The sequence below is a fragment of the Oncorhynchus masou genome, chromosome 2, assembly GCF_036934945.1.
Source record: "Oncorhynchus masou masou isolate Uvic2021 chromosome 2, UVic_Omas_1.1, whole genome shotgun sequence".
NCBI classification, from domain to species: Eukaryota; Metazoa; Chordata; class Actinopteri; order Salmoniformes; family Salmonidae; genus Oncorhynchus; species Oncorhynchus masou.
The window spans coordinates 17,888,576-17,906,230 of record NC_088213.1 but is presented as its reverse complement, the minus strand read 5'-3'; the positions used below and the strand labels follow the sequence as shown (position 1 = coordinate 17,906,230).

At 44.3% G+C, this 17,655-nt stretch overlaps 1 protein-coding gene across 1 annotated transcript in view; it reads left to right on the top strand.

Annotated features, from left to right (window-relative positions):
• efl1 (elongation factor like GTPase 1) overlaps positions 1–17,655 on the top strand; it is an 83,128-nt gene that overhangs the window by 55,663 nt on the left and 9,810 nt on the right. The window contains exons 16-17 of the mRNA XM_064984399.1: positions 12,349–12,480; positions 13,251–13,398. Of these exons, the coding sequence (XP_064840471.1) occupies positions 12,349–12,480; positions 13,251–13,398 (280 nt within the window). The remainder of the gene's footprint in view (positions 1–12,348; positions 12,481–13,250; positions 13,399–17,655) is intronic.

Below are 17,655 nucleotides of genomic sequence, written 5' to 3'. Positions count from 1 at the left end.
CTACCTAAATATGGTTCCCAATCAGAGACAACGACTAACACCTGCCTTTGATTGAGAACCATATCAGGCCAAACACAGAAACAGACAAACTAGACATCCAACATAGAATGCCCACTCAGATTACACCCTGACCAAACAAAACATAGAAACATACAAAGCAAACTATGGTCAGGATGTGATACTGTAACGTAACAAAATGGACGGAATACTTTCCCGAATGCACTGTATCTATCTGTCTCTGATCTATCGCTCACGCATTAAAACAGGAAATGGAGCCGCCAGGTCTCAGATATTCTAGGGTCGAGAATGTATTCATTGAAGGAAAACCTTGCCTGTCACTACTTTGCTGTACGAGGGATCAAACATCCTCCTGCACTCATTGTTCACAAATCATCCCCAGTGTAATCTACTAGTGTTATTTCAGACCTAAGACCCCGCTGTGCACACACACACAACCGATGATCCAGCCCCCAACCCTTCCTATAGCTCATATGTCCCCAGCCAGCCCACTCACACAGTGTTGTATGTAAAAGGATCCAGGGTAGGATTAATAATGAAGTGATTTTATGGTGGTGTTTGATTTAATGGTTAAAACCTCCTGCTGGTTATATCCTGTTTCCCCCTGATCTGGTCATGTCCTATACAGACAGAGATCCTGTAATGACTTGACATTGTGTGCAGCCAGGGTTGTGTGCATGGGGTCTTGTAGTCGGTGACTTTTGCTCCAGCCCAGCTGGAAGGCCAGTGTTTCATACCTTCAGGACTGGAGTTGCCCAGTGCTCTCCTGTTGTAAGCCGTTGTTTGTTAAGAGATAAGGTTGCCTCATGCCCCTCTCGTTCCCCCTTTATGCCAGGAAGATGATGTTTGCATCCCAAATTGTACACTAGTGTTTAGAGCGTTGGACCAGGAACTGAAAGGTTGCTGGTTCAAATCTCCAAGCTGACACAAATCTGCCGACATGCCCTTGAGCAAGGCACTTAACACTAATAGCTCTGTAAGTCACTCTGGATAAGAGCGTCTGCTAAATGACTGAAATGGAAATGAAAATAGTGCGCTGCTTTTGACCAGTGCCAACAAAATTTGTAGATCCCAAATGGCACCCTGAATCCTCATAGTGAACTACTTTAGATCAGAACACAAACACAGACACACTGCATTTGAGATATGCCCATTGACCCTAAACAAACTTTTCTCTCTTCTTAGACGGTGCTTCAGTATCTGCTTGCAGACTGCCTCTCTGAGCTTGAACAAAGCCCAGACTCTCTTCCTTATAGACTTAGTGTAGTTGAGCCATTTGGGACACAGACATTGTCTACTTAAACTGAGTGATGTTCCCTGCAATGTCTCCTTCAGTTGTATGAAGAAGATGTGCCTGGAGTTTCTGCTGAAAGTGAGGGAGTTTTCCTGAACTGCCAAATGGCACCCTATTCCCTCTATAGCACACTGCTTTAGTGTGTTTAGTGTGGAATGTAATGGCACCCTATTCAGTGTTTATGTTGTCAGAGTTGGTACAAACACCCAGTTCCTACATTCAACGCGCCGACAGAAACAGACATCTCTTTGATCACCCCCCCCCAAGCAGCTACCTCGTCGGCCCTGAAAGAACATCACTGGGCTCTGGAAACCATACATCTGCATTTATTTAGCTGGGGATTTTAACAAAGCTGACCTGAGAGAATTTAGGTCTTGTTATCAGCATATCCAATGCGCGACACGAGCTGGTAGCATTCTGCATCATTGCTACTAACTTCCGTGATGCATGCACGGAAGCCCCCCCCCGCCTTCAGCAAATCTGACCACGACTCCATTTTGTTGCTCCCAGCCTATAGACAGAAACTAAAACAGGAAACACCCGTGCCCAGGTCTATACAATGCTGGTCTGACCAATCGGATTCCACGCTTCCAGATTGCTTTGATCACGTGGACTGGGATATGTTCCAGATAACCTCAAGACAATAACATTGATGTATACGCTGACTCGGTGAGTGGGTTTATTAGCAAGTGCATAAGAGATGTCGTACCCTCTGTGAGTATTAAAACCTTTCCTAACCAAAAACCATGGATTGATGGCAAAATTCATGCAAAACTGAAAGCGCGAACCACTGCTTTTAATCATGGCAAGGCGACCGGAAACATGACCGAATACAAACAGTGCAGCTATTCCCTCCGCAAGCCAATCAAACAAGCAAAGCGCCAGTGTACAGACAAAGTAGAGTTGCAATTCAACGGCTCAAATACATATGTGGCAGGGTCTACAGACAATTCCGGATTACAGATAGAAAACCAGTCCTGTCGCGGACATCGATGTCTTGCTCCCAGACAAATTAAGCAACTTCTTTGCTCGCTTTAAGGACAGTACAATGCCACTGACACGGCCCGCTACCAAAGCCTGTGGGCTATCCTTCTCCATGGCCAACATGAGTAAGACATTTAAACGTGTTAACCCTCGCAAGGCTGACGGCCCAGACGGCATCCTCGCCGTGTCCTCAGAGCATGAGCAGACCAGCTGGCTGGTGTGTTTATGGACATATTCAATCAATACTTATCCCAGTCTGTTGTCCCCACATGCTTCAAGATGGCTGACATTGTTCCTGTTCCCAAGAATGCTAAGGTAACTGAACTAAATGACTAATGCACCATTGCACTCACTTCTGTCATCATGAAGTGCTTTGAGAGACTAGTCAAGGATCATATCACCTCCACCCTATCTGATACCCTAGACCCACTCCAATTTGCTTAGCGCCCCAATAGGTCCACTGACAATGCAATCGCCATCACACTGCACACTGTCCTATCAAATCTGGACAAGAGGAATACCTATGTGAGAATGCTGTTCACCGACTACAACTCAGCATTTAACATCATAGTACCCTCCAAACTCGTCATTAAGCGGCCCCGCCATGTGCAACTGGGTCCTGGACTTTCTGACGGGCCACCCACCCAGGTAGGAATGTAGAAAACCGGTAGGAAGGTGGGAAACAACATGACCACCCCGCTGATCCTCAACACTGGGGCCCCACAAGGGTGCATTCTCAGCCCCTGTACTCCCTGTTCACCCATGACTCCATGGCCATGCACGCTTCCAACTCTATCATCAAGTTTGCAGACGACACTACAGTGGTGGGATTGACAACCAACAACGACGAGACGGTCTACAAGGAGGAGGTGAGGGCCCTCGGAGTGTGGTGTCAAGAAAATAACCTCTCACTCAACGTCAACAAAACAAAGGAGATGATCGTGGACTTCAGGAAACAGCGGAAGGAGCACACCCCTATCCACATCAACCTGACAGTAGTGGAGAAGATGGAAAGTTTTAAGTTCCTCGGTGTACACATCACGGACAAATTGAAATGGTCCACCCACACAGACAGCGTGTTGAAGAAGGCGCAACAGCTCCTCTTCAACCTCAGGAGACTGAAGAAATGTGGTTTGTCATCTAAAATACTCACAAACCTTTACCGATGCACAATCGAGAGCATCCTGTCGGGCTGTATCACGGCCTGGTATGGCAACTGCTCCTCCATCAACCGCAATGCTCTCCAGAGGGTAGTGAGGTCTGCACAACGCATCATCAGTACAGGTGCATCAAAGCTGGGACCGAGAGCCTTGAGAGAGAAGCTGTTTTTCACACTAGAGGCTGCTGCCAACATACAGACTCAAATCTCTGGCCACTTAAATAAATGGACTTAATAAAGGTATCACTAGTCACTTTAAATAACACCTCTTTAATAATGTTTACATATCCTACATTACTAATCTCATATGTATATACTGTATTCTATGCCATTTACTGCATCTTGCCTATGCCACACGGCCATCGCTCATCCATATATTTACATGTACATATTCCTATTAATTCCTTTGCATTTGTGTGTATAAGTTAGTCGTTGTGAATTTGTTAGATTACTTGTTAGATATTACTGCATTGCCAGAACTAGAAGCACAAGAATTTCGCTACACTCGCATTTTAACATCTGCTAACCATGTGTATGTGACCAATAAAATTAGATTGATAGTATGTAATGTAATGGAACCCTATTCAGTATTTAGTGTGGAATGCAATGGCACCCTGTTCAGTGTTTAGTGTGGAATGTAACGGCACCCTGTTTAGTGTGGAATGTAATGGCACCCTGTTTAGTGTGGAATGTAATGGCACCCTGTTCAGTGTTTAGTGTGGAATGTAATGGCACCCTGTTCAGTATTTAATGTGGAATGTAACGGCACCCTGTTCAGTGTTTAGTGTGGAATGTAATGGCACCCTGTTCAGTATTTAATGTGGAATGTAATGGCACCCTGTTCAGTGTTTAGTGTGGAATGTAATGGCACCCTGTTCAGTGTTTAGTGTGGAATGTAATGGCACCAGTGTTTAGTGTGTTCAGTGTTTAGTGTGGAATGTAATGGCACCCCTGTTTAGTGTGGAATGTTCAGTGTTTAGTGTGGAATGTAATGGCACCCTGTTCAGTGTTTAGTGTGGAATGTAATGGCACCCTGTTCAGTGTTTAGTGTGGAATGTAATGGCACCCTGTTCAGTGTTTTAGTGTGGAATGTAACGGCACCCTGTTTAGTGTGGAATGTAACGGCACCCTGTTTAGTGTGGAATGTAATGGCACCCTGTTCAGTGTTTAGTGTGGAATGTAATGGCACCCTGTTCAGTGTTTAGTGTGGAATGTAATGGTACCCTGTTCAGTGTTTAGTGTGGAATGTAATGGCACCCTGTTCAGTGTTTAGTGTGGAATGTAATGGCACCCTGTTCAGTGTTTAGTGTGGAATGTAATGGCACCCTGTTCAGTGTTTAGTGTGGAATGTAATGGCACCCTGTTCAGTGTTTTAGTGTGGAATGTAATGGGAGCCGTTTTCTAAAGTGCACATTAAATGAGTCATAAGGATTGGAGTGGGCTGGTCCCCGCTATTAGTTAGAGCCAACACCTGGAGATGTTCACAGAGAGTGTGTGTGTGTGTGTGTGTGTGTGTGTGTGTGTGTGTGTGTGTGTGTGTGTGTGTGTGTGTGTGTGTGTGTGTGTGTGTGTGTGCGTACGATTGCAGTGCACAACTGAGTGTGTGTGTGTGTGTGTGTGTGTGCCACCACGATGAAGAAAGTGGGGGAATGACATAAGTGAGCAGAAAGGTGTCCTGGCAGCCCTTGCCTCATAGGATGCCTGTTGGAGCAGTGATATCACAATGGTTAGAGGGAGGGAGATGTGGGCAGTGACACGGCTTTAGGATCCAAAAGGATCCCGTTCTTCTTGTCTCTTAATACATTTTAACCTAAACTCAACCAGCTATGGTCATGAAGTCCATAGTTGTCATGAAGTCCATAGTTGTCATGAAGTCCATAGTTGTCATGAAGTCCATAGTTGTCATGAAGTCCATAGTTGTCATGAAGAACATAGTTGTCATGAAGACCATAGTTGTCATGAAGAACATAGTTGGTTGAGTATTAACATTAACCCTCGTGGCCTACAGGCAAAGAACAGTGATGGTTCATTTTTGGGCAATCAATCACTCAATTTTATTTTGCTTTGTTCTTGTAGATTTTTTGCAAAGATAATTCCTATTTGATTGAGAATGGAATGTTGTCCCTGTCTCATAGCGTCCAGAAATCTGTCTGTCCATTTGAATGTATATATTAAAGAGGTCTTTGTCAGTTCACCCCCAACTACTCTCTCTAGCCAGAGGACAGAAGCTTTAATGTAATAATCAGTGTATTAGTTGGCTAGAGGTACATCCCCTCCTCTCCTGCCAATGCATACACACACATACACACACACACACACACACACACACACACACACACTGCAGAGTCAAATAGGGACTTTCCAGTGAAGGGAGATTCCATAGGATGTAAGAAGGAGCAGATTTCCAAGGCTCTGGCCTTGTACTTAATAAAACCGAATATTTATATACACATACACACATTTTAGCTATCTCCAGCCACACATCTAGTATAACATTCAGTGTTTTCCAGTCTGGCTTCTCTCTCCTCTTCAAATAAGACCCATTTCCTTCGTAAAGTGACTGGTACATTCTGCCGTATTATTGGCTTTGAAGTCCCATTTTAACTTGGTAAAGGAATCCGATGTTGTCCAAAAGTATATTTTTTTTGAGCCTCAGTGGAGCCTGGTAGAGTTCAGTGGAGCCTGGTAGAGTTCAGACTGGACATGGGTTCATAGAGCCTGGTAGAGGTTCTACACATGGGTTCACTAGAGCCTGGTAGAGTTCAGACTGGACTGTTCTACTCATGGGTTCACTAGAGCCTGGTAGAGTTCAGACTGGACTGTTCTACTCATGGGTTCACTAGAGCCTGGTAGAGTTCAGACTGGACTGTTCTACTCATGGGTTCACTAGAGCCTGGTTCACTAGAGTTCAGACAGGACTGACTCATGGGTTCACTAGAGCCTGGTAGAGTTCAGACTGGACTGTTCTACTCATGGGTTCACTAGAGCCTGGTAGAGTTCAGACTGGACTGTTTCATGGGTTCACTAGAGCCTGGTAGAGTTCAGACTGGGTTCACTAGAGCCTGGTAGAGTTCAGACAGGACTGTTCTACTCATGGGTTCACTAGAGCCTGGTAGAGTTCAGACAGGACTGTTCTACTCATGGGTTCACTAGAGCCTGGTAGAGTTCAGACTGGACTGTTCTACTCATGGGTTCACTAGAGCCTGGTAGAGTTCAGACTGGACTGTTTCTACTCACTCATGGGTTCACTAGAGCCTGTAGGTTCAGACTGGAGCCTGGGTAGAGCCTGGTAGAGTTCAGACAGGACTGTTCTACTCATGGGTTCACTAGAGCCTGGTAGAGTTCAGACTGGACTGTTCTACTCATTGGTTCAGTTCAGTAAATCTGCATTGTCCCAGGAGGGCAGTTTGTGTGCAGCTTTAAAAAAAGTAAAAAACCTACTTAATATAGAACAATGTGTTGAACCACTTACAAAACATACACAATCACAGTTCAGTGGAGTGTAAGTATGTTGCTATGAATCACAGTTTGTCTTGTAATAATCAATCTGTGTCTGAATAAAACTACAGCCAACCAACTATCAATGTTTTTTGGGGTAAGGTCCAACTGTCCATGGCAGATTGCACATGTTGAATCGGAACCAACTACAAGCAACTAGGTCCAGAAAAATAGCAACTGAAACTAGGTCCAGCAAATACCAACTGAAACTAGGTCCAGCAACGACCAGCTGAAACTAGGTCCAGCAACGACCAACTGAAACTAGGTCCAGCAAATACCAACTGAAACTAGGTCCAGCAAATACCAACTGAAACTAGGTCCAGCAAATACCAACTGAAACTAGGTCCAGCAAATACCAACTGAAACTAGGTCCAGCAAATACCAACTGAAACTAGGTCCAGCAAATACCAACTGAAACTAGGTCCAGCAACGACCAACTGAAACTAGGTCCGACAAATACCAACTGAAACTAGGTCCAGCAAATACCAACTGAAACTAGGTCCAGCAAATACCAACTGAAACTAGGTCCAGCAAATACCAACTGAAACTAGGTCCAGCAAATACCAACTGAAACTAGGTCCAGCAAATACCAACTGAAACTAGGTCCAGCAAATACCAACTGAAACTAGGTCTGAAACTAGGTCCAGCAAATACCAACTGAAACTAGGTCCAGCAACGACCAACTGAAACGAGGTCCAGCAACGACCAACTGAAACTAACTTACACACCTGGACAATTCAACAATCACGGTGTGATTGGCTCTAGTTGGATAGATTTCTCACTCACTCACTCACTCACTCACTCACTCACTCACTCACTCACTCACTCACACACACACACAGCATCTCAAAGCATTTAGACTAGATCAGGTTCCTGTGCCCTCCGCATGTCAGTCTGTTAAGGTCTTTAGCCAAGGAAGGCTTTTGTTCCTTAGTTGTATTGTTCTTTGTGTGACTGAGTGGGCTGTGGGTTGGATCACAGGGAGTCAGCTCAACTTCTGAGTCATCAGCTTTTCTGGCTACATACACACATCACACACCAGACCCCAGTTAGATGTCTAGCATCTGTTCCGCTTGTGTGTGTGTGTGTGTGTGTGTGTGTGTGTGTGTGTGTGTGTGTGTGTGTGTGTGTGTGTGTGATCAACTTCTTATAATGGTGTGCATATATCCAGTTGTAAGTCGGTTTCTAGGTAGAAATAAGACCAAGTTCATGCAGACAGTATTCCATTTTTTTGTTCAATGTATTTTTTTTAACTTTTGTTTTTTACCTCTTATTTTTATATATATTTTTATAATTATTATAGTTATTTTTCCCCCCAATTTGTAAGTTAGTCTTGTCTCATCATTGCAACTCCCGTACGGACACGGGAGAGGCGAAGGTCAAGATTCATGCGTCCTCTGAAACACGACCCTGCCAAGCCGCACTGCTTCGAGAGAGAATTTTAGTTAATACCACTCCGACAATTTCAAAGATTTTACTGAGTTGTAGTTCATATAAGGGAATATGTTGGTCACAGATACCTTTAAAACAAGTGGGCCTCACAATTCGCCTCAGGATCTCGTCTTGGTATTTCTGTGCATTCAAATTGACATCGATAAAATGCAATTGTGTTCATTGTCTGTAGTAAATGCCTGCCCACACCATAACCCCACCACCATCATGGGACACTCTGTTCACAACGTTGACATCAGCAAACTGCTCGCCCACACGAGGCATGTTTTGAGGCCTGGTTGGACGTAATGACAAATTCTCTAAAATGAACATTATGGCGGCTTATGGTAGAGAAATGAACATTCAACTCTCTGGCAACAGCTCTGGTGGACATTCCTGCAGTCAGCATGCCAATTGGATGGATTATCTTGGTAAAGAAGTAATGCTCACTAACAGGGATGTAAACTAATGTGTGCACAACATTTTAAACATTTCTGGGTTATTTTATTTATACTCATGAAACATGTGACCAACACTTTACATGTTGCGTTTTATATTTTTGTTCCATTTAGAAGCGTATGTGACTGAGGTGAAGCGTTGAAGAGTGGCAGGATGTATGTAGTACTCATTAAAATACTATCTGAAGCTATGGCTCACTGTTCAGCCTGCTGTTTTAAAGAGTCACGCTTAAATTTGCCAGAGTCTCCTGCCCGGCCCCCGCTTTGTGTGCGATCACAGGAAGTCATCAGCGGTAGGATAAAGATGGCGGTGTAGTTGAGGCCGGCTGAGCCCCTTAAAATGGACACAAAGAAGGCCTGTGTCCAGCCTCCATTCTCCATTACAGTCCTGGATTGGGTTGATTGGGGCATGCGACCGAAAATATTTTGCAACAGAAAAAGGAAAATCAATACTACTCATTGGATGAATTATCTTCCTGTTTCAGTCCGTGTTCTTCCGTTTGCTTCCTAATGAACATGACCCTGGCCTAGCCTGCTCATCCATTACTGCACTAAAGCTAGCTAATCGTAGCCTGGTCGCAGAGCTGTTGGTGCTGTCTTGCCAACTCCTATGGTCAATGTCATGCCAAACACCAATAGGCGTCAGCCATACGGCACAAACAGATCTGGGACCAGGCTCATCTTACCTCCAGTTTAATTAATCCAAAACACTATTCAACATCACAGTTCAGTTGAACAAAACATCATCAGAGAATTGAAAATAAAGAACGACTAACTCTTTGGATACAGTCTGGTCTCTCAGCTCTGACACGGTAGAATGGACTCGAGAGAGTGATAACAGAAAGGAAAGGAAAGGAGAGAGAGAGAGATAACAGAAAGGAAAGGAGAGAGAGAGATAACAGAAAGGAAAGGAGAGAGAGTGATAACGGAAAGGAGAGAGAGATAAACAGAAAGGAAAGGAGAGAGAGAGAGAGAGTGATAAACAGAAAGGAAAGGAGAGAGAGTGATAAACAGAAAGGAAAGGAGAGGGAGTGATAACAGAAAGGAAAAGAGAGAGTGATAACAGAAAGGAAAGGAGAGAGAGAGTGATAACAGAAAGGAAAGGAGAGAGAGTGATAAACAGAAAGGAAAGGAGAGAGTGATAACAGAAAGGAAAGGAGAGAGAGTGATAACAGAAAGGAAAGGAGAGAGAGTGATAACAGAAAGGAAAGGAGAGAGAGTGATAACAGAAAGGAAAGGAGAGAGAGAGAGATAACAGAAAGGAAAGGAGAGAGAGAGAGAACAGAAAGGAAAGGAGAGAGAGTGATAACAGAAAGGAAAGGAGAGAGAGTGATAACAGAAAGGAAAGGAGAGAGAGTGATAACAGAAAGGAAAGGAGTGAGAGTGATAACAGAAAGGAAAGGAGAGAGTGTACAGAAAGGAAAGGAGAGAGTGATAAACAGAAAGGAAAGGAGAGAGAGTGATAACAGAAAGGAAAGGAGAGAGAGTGATAACAGAAAGGAAAGGAGAGAGAGTGATAACAGAAAGGAAAGGAGAGAGAGATAAACAGAAAGGAAAGGAGAGAGAGTGATAACAGAAAGGGAAGAAGGAGAGAGAGAGTGATAACAGAAAGGAACGAAGGAGAGAGAGTGATAACAGAAAGGGAAGAAGGAGAGAGAGTGATAACAGAAAGGAAAGGAGAGAGAGTGATAACAGAAAGGGAAGGAGAGAGAGAGAGTGATAACAGAAAGGAATGAAGGAGAGAGAGTGATAACAGAAAGGGAAGGAAAGAGAGAGAGAGTGATAACAGAAAGGAAAGGAGAGAGAGTGATAACAGAAAGGAAAGAAGGAGAGAAGATAACAGAAAGGAAAGAAGGAGAGAGAGTGATAACAGAAAGGAAGAAGAAGAGAGAGAGTGATAACAGAAAGGAAAGAAGGAGAGAGAGAGAGTGATAACAGAAAGGAAAGAAGGAGAGAGAGAGTGATAACAGAAAGGAAAGAAGGAGAGCGAGAGAGTGATAACAGAAAGGAACGAAGGAGAGAGAGTGATAACAGAAAGGAAGAAGAGAGAGAGTGATAACAGAAAGGAAAGAAGAGAGAGAGTGATAACAGAAAGAAGAGAGAGAGAGAGAGAGAGTGATAACAGAAAGGAACGAAGGAGAGAGAGAGAGTGATAACAGAAAGGAACGAAGGAGAGAGAGAGAGAGAGAGAGAGTGACAACAGAAAGGAACGAAGGAGAGAGAGAGTGATAACAGAAAGGAAAGAAGGAGAGAGAGTGATAACAGAAAGGAAAGAAGGAGAGAGAGAGTGATAACAGAAAGGAAAGAAGGAGAGAGAGAGAGTGATAACAGAAAGGAAAGAAGGAGAGAGAGAGTGATAACAGAAAGGAAAGAAGGAGAGAGAGAGTGATAACAGAAAGGAAAGAAGGAGAGAGAGAGAGTGATAAAAGAAAGGAAAGAAGGAGAGCTAGAGGAAGGGATATGTTCTCCCCTTTGTCAGGAGCCACCAGGCAACCTTCCCTACTCAGCTATATGGGTAGGTTATGGATAGGGCCCTCTTCCACTGCTACAGTACAAAACCATCTCCTCTTTCCTCCCCTCTATCTTCCCTTACCTCTTTCTCCCCCCCAGGCTACATTAGCCTCAGTGTTCCTCAGAGCCCTAAACCTTCTGACAGCAGGGAAATTATTTTCTCTCCCTGCCCCTCTCTCTTCATCCCTCTCTTTTCTAATCTGTCTCTCTCTCTAGTTCTCTCTCACTCTTCCTTTCTCTTTCTCTCTTGCACATTTCTTGGCCTTTTGTCTCCTCCTTCCTCTCACACATTTCTCTCTCTCTCTCTCTCTCTCTGTGTGTTTCTATCTCTCTGTGTGTGATTCTCTCACTCACTTGTGTCTGAAGCAGAGACAAAGTTTGTCTCATTATTCTCTCTCTCTCTGTGTGTTTCTCTCCCTCACTTGTGTCTGAAGCAGAGACAAAGCTGGTCTCATTATTCTTTCCCCTTGGAGTTACTCTGCTCTCTTCCACAGAGAGACATTGCAGGGCTACGTCCTTAATGGCACCCTATTCCCTACATACTCCACTACTTTTGACTAGACCACTATAGGTCTCTGGTCTAAAGTAGTGCACTGTAAAGGGAATAGGGTGCCATTTGGACACAGCCTATGAAGGTTAATTTTTAATGAACTGTTCACCATTGAAGTGGTAGCTGCCCTAATAATGACGTTATCTTATCTCCAGGTGTCTGAATTCTCGGAGCAGGAGTTCTGATCTAGGATCAGGTCCTCTGCTCTTCATATAATCTTGTTCATTATGCTTCTCCTCCTCTAATCTCCTCGTCCCAGTCAGAGCAGGTTCAACTCCCTCTCGTGACTCTGGTTCCTCTTATGGTTTCTTCCTACCTAGGGACTGTTTCCTTGTCACTACTGTCTCTCTGATCACTCTTTAGGCTCCAGCTGTTGTCAATCACTGTGACATGTGTTTGTAGAACGTGCTGGATTGATTCATTGATTGATGGATTGATTCCCTAGGTATTGGCGGTCTCGAGGAGTGTGTGTTGAAGTCTGCGACCCTCTCCACCTCCCCTGCCCTCCCCCCTTTCATCCCCCTCAACTTCGAAGCTACTCCCATCGTACGAGTGGCCATCGAACCCAAACACCCAAGTAAGTGTCAAACACACACGGTTAAACACAAACACACTTACACCACATTGTGAATTTGTTGAGGTTGTTGCCTGTCAGTGATGTTTTTGTTGTCTGTCATCTGAGGTAAGATGCTAATGTTGAGAAGCTAACGTTCCTCCAGCACCCCAGTCAGCCAGCCATTCTGTCAACCAACCAGCTATTCAACCAGTCAGTCAGCCAGTCAGCTGGTCCACAGATAGTCAGACATTCCTGCAGCTCTTCCGTGGTATTCGTTAGTATTATAGCTGAGGGCAACATTTGCCTCACATGGAGGAAGTTAGTCAACTAGCAGTCAGTCAGTTAGTTAGCTAGTCTTAGAAAGATGGCTGGTATTTTAGTTTCAGGATAACTATTTTGGGAAGCTTCAAATAGTGTTTGTTTGTTTTCTTTTAAGTAGTTGCACTTAGTAGTTGAGCTGACCTGTAACCCTGAAAATTCAAACCCGTCCTGGGTTATGTTCATCAGGGCACTCATCAGAAAGTGTTTGAAAATGTTTTGCGACAGAAAATGAAAATTAGCATTTAATTCTGGATAAAGGTTTCAGTCTAAGGTTTCTTAACGAAAAACAAATGTAGGTTTGAATCCAGGGTGTATTATGTGCAGTAGGGCTCATACATGGAAATGATTCATGCTTAGTCTACTAAGAAGTACTTTTCTACAATCGTGTGTGTGTGTGTGTGTGTGTGTGTGTGTGTGTGTGTGTGTGTGTGTGTGTGTGTGTGTGTGTGTGTGTGTGTGTGTGTGTCAAGGTGAGATGCCTAAGCTGGTACGGGGTATGAGGCTGTTGAACCAGGCTGACCCGTGTGCTGAGGTTCTGATCCAGGAGACAGGAGAACACGTACTGGTCACGGCCGGAGAGGTCCACCTGCAACGCTGTCTGGACGACCTCCGAGAGAGGTGAGCCTCTTGTTTCCTCTTTTGATTGACGAGTTCCACGGTTTATTTCGACAGGTGGAAACAGAGAGGGAGAAACAGTAGGAAGGTTGGACGCAGGGATTGAACCCCGGCCTCCGTTGGAGAGAAGTATATTATGAGACTGAAGCCGGGAGCATCATCACTTAAACATGAGCTCTGCACAGAGAGGTCTGTCAGTCAGTCTTTATGGCTGTATCTTATCTATCTATCTTTGTCTGTCTGTGATTTGAAATCTAGTCAATAGTAGTGACATTTTGACCAGACGCCCTGTAACAGAGTGTAGATGAGCAGCAGACGGCTCAGTTTGAGATGACTCAGCTTTTACACCGTCTGGCCCAGTCTCACACACTGATGATTGACATGATGATTCTGTGTGTGTGTGTAATGTTTCTGACTGAGAGTGGGTGTCTCTCTCTCTATAAAAAGTCATGTGTGATTATTATTGACTGGAGATGCTGTCTTTAGATGTCTCTTCTCCACTCTGATCATGTCATATTAGAAAAGACAGAGAGAGAGAGAGAGAGAGAGAGGAGGGGTTTAAAGCGTTCCGCACAGAGATGTTAAATACAGCTAATTTCATTTGCATCCTAAGACCAGTTACCCTCCACCCCTGCCATAAACTAAACTCTCACCAGCCTCCCTCTGATGTTGAGGGACCAGGTCCTATGTATAGCTACTCATAATCAATACCTAAAGCTGTTGTAAGACCACCCACACATGTGAATGTAGCATTTATCAGTCCAGTCCTGCTAAGATCCTGTATTATCTATGTGTATTAGTACATAAAGAAATCAAATAAAATAAAATTTATTTATATAGCCCTTCGTACATCAGCTGATATCTCAAAGTGCTGTACAGAAACCCAGCCTAAAACCCCAAACCGCAAGCAATGCAGGTGTAGAAGCACGGTGGCTAGGAAAAACTCCCTAGAAAGGCCAAAACCTAGGAAGAAACCTAGAGAGGAACCAGGCTATGTGGGGTGGCCAGTCCTCTTCTGGCTGTGCCAGGTGGAGATTATAACAGAACATGGCCAAGATGTTCAAATGTTGATAAATGACCAGCATGGCCCAATAATAATAAGGCAGAACAGTTGAAACTGGAGCAGTAGCACGGCCAGGTGGACTGGGGACAGCAAGGAGTCATCATGTCAGGTAGTCCTGAGGCATGGTCCTAGGGCTCAGGTCCTCCGAGAGAAAGAAAGAAAGAGAGAATTAGAGAGAGCACACTTAAATTCACACAGGACACCGAATAGGACAGGAGAAGTACTCCAGATATAACAAACTGACCCTAGCCCCCCGACACATAAACTAATGCAGCATAAATACTGGAGGCTGAGACAGGAGGGGTCAGGAGACACTGTGGCCCCATCCGAGGACACCCCCAGACAGGGCCAAACAGGAAGGATATAACCCCACCCACTTTGCCAAAGAACAGCCCCCACACCACTAGAGGGATATCTTCAACCACCAACTTACCATCCTGAGACAAGGCCGAGTATAGCCCACAAAGATCTCCGCCACGGCACAACCCAGACAGGAAGATCACATCAGTGACTCAACCCACTCAAGTGACACACCCCCCCCAGGGACGGTATGAAAGAGCCCCACATCAACATGTGTATCGTTGAAGGTGTGAGGTGGGGAGATGTGTGAACACATCAAAATAGATATTTCACAGCTTTATTTCAAATGGAGTTTTCGTAACCCCATAAATCAAAGATTTCCATATGCTTTGATACTTTGAAAGTGATACAAAGTACAGTGGAGTCTAGGCCTGTGTCCCAAATGACATGCAGTGTGTTGCAGTGTGACACATGTGCAGGCCTCAATCCTAAATATAGATGTACATGTATATAGATGTTCAGGTGCATTATCTCTTTAACATACATTAGTATGTCCAGATAAATCTCTGGGAGATTATTGAAATCATGAGGGAATTGGGATTTCTGGGAAACTTGGGAATTTAATAACTGGAATTTTACATCGCTAATGGTGAATATCCATAGTCCTAAAGCGTTAATTCCCCAGAAGAATGAATGGGAGTTAGAGAGAACATGTCCTTCGGTGTAACCTTGGGACTAACTAAATCTGCATCTATCTGCATACGTTGTCCTTGTCACTCAGTTCATCTGTATAACTTATGAATGTAGAAGAGCGAGTATTGATGAGAGGGCTTTTCATTCAGCCAGTCAGTCAAACTGGTAATCCTCCCACAACAGAATGATCGATGGCTCCATTGGTTAACACTCAAACACACTGACCAGATTTATAAAGAGTCTCAGGGATCTTTACAGCTTTCCCCCTGGAAGATAACACAGGGTGATTTAGAAACAGTCCTCAACCAGCCGGAATGACAGGGCATCCAGGGACTGGATCCCATCTAGTAAATATAATTCTATGTTTACAAATAGTCCAGGCCAGCCTGATTAGGTCACCCAGGCAGGTGAAACACTAGAATGACCTTGTATTCTCCTGTTTGGTGAATAACAGTCCCAGCCGTAGAGAGAGAACAGTTTTTGTCTTTGTGTTCTATCTCTGTGGTCCCCACTGCATTTAATCAGGGGATGACTGCAATTCTTATTCTATGTTTGAAAATATGCCAGTCAGTCAGCTAGTCGGGCAAAGAGCAGTGCAGGACAGAGGAAGGGGAACCGTGTTGGCTGTGAATGCTGACTGACCCCGTTGTGACATCACAACAACACACACACAGACTGGCCCATGGCCATTCACTCTCTAGCTCAGTAAGAGGTCGAGCCCGTTTTAGCCACTCATGTGGCACGTGGGACTGTGACGTCACAGCGTCAGGAGTCTGAAGCCAAAACAGGGTTGTCTCGCTGCCCTGGAAAGTGGGTCATCTGATCCTGACCAAGTTAAAACTGGGATGAACCATTCAAACTTTTTTTTTCTGCTCACTAATGCACACACACACAAAACACAGCTTTTTTCATGTGAATTTTCTGGACTTTTTGGGTGTAAAAATGTATTCCCATTCAAAATCCAATTTTCCCTAACCCTTACGCCTAAAATGTCCTGAAAAATAAAATAATATCTTACCTTGTCAGGACATTCTGGTCCTGATAATGTAGGCAACATGTACACACAAAACACACATTCAGACACACAAAACCACACACTACACACACACACGCAGCCATAGTTACAGTGGCTCCAAATCACCTCTAGATTATAATGCCGCAGCAATAAAACCATTTCCTGTATGCAGTTATGGTTTTCCAACTCACGATGCGTTGGAGAAATGTCCAAATGATTAGAAGAAGAGGGTTCCTAAACGAGGCTGTAAATCAACAGTGTTCAGGATGGAGACTCATAGGCTGCGTCTCAACTGACACCATGTTCCCCAAGTGCACTACTTTTGACCAGGAGCAGCTCTGGGCCGTTCTGGCTCAGACGAGGCAGACTTATCCCAGGCTTGATTACTTACTTTTGACCAGGGCCCATAGGTTGTCATCTGGGGGACACCAATATCTTCAACGCGGTGTGAGTTAGTGATAAAAATAATGAATGTCCTCAACTCTTTGATTTATTCAAGACACACAAACATGTAGTGCAGGACTGTTGCCCAGGGACAAGGTAGTAATCCACTACACATGGAATAGGGTGATCTTCATCAGGTCAAGTTGGTCTGGTTATTTATTACTTTTGTTTCTGTCTAGCACCGGATTACTGGGTGTGTGTGTTTCTCCTCTCCCACTGAATAAGTCATATCTCCCTGCTTGATTACTGGGTGTGTGTGTTTCTCCTCTCCCACTGAATCAGTCATATCTCCCTGCTTGATTACTGGGTGTGTGTGTTTCTCCTCTCCCACTGAATAAGTCATAGCTCCCTGCTTGATTACTGGGTGTGTGTGTTTCTCCCACTGAATAAGTCATAGCTCCCTGCTTGATTACTGGATGTGTGTGTTTCTCCTCTCCCACTGAATAAGTCATAGCTCCCTGCTTGATTACTGGGTGTGTGTGTTTCTCCCACTGAATAAGTCATATCTCCCTGCTTGATTACTGGATGTGTGTGTTTCTCCTCTCCCCCTGAATAAGTCATAGCTCCCTGCTTGATTACTGGATGTGTGTGTTTCTCCTCTCCCACTGAATAAGTCATATCTCCCTGCTTGATTACTGGATGTGTGTGTTTCTCCTCTCCCACTGAATAAGTCATATCTCCCTGCTTGATTACTGGATGTGTGTGTTTCTCCTCTCCCACTGAATAAGTCATATCTCCCTACTTG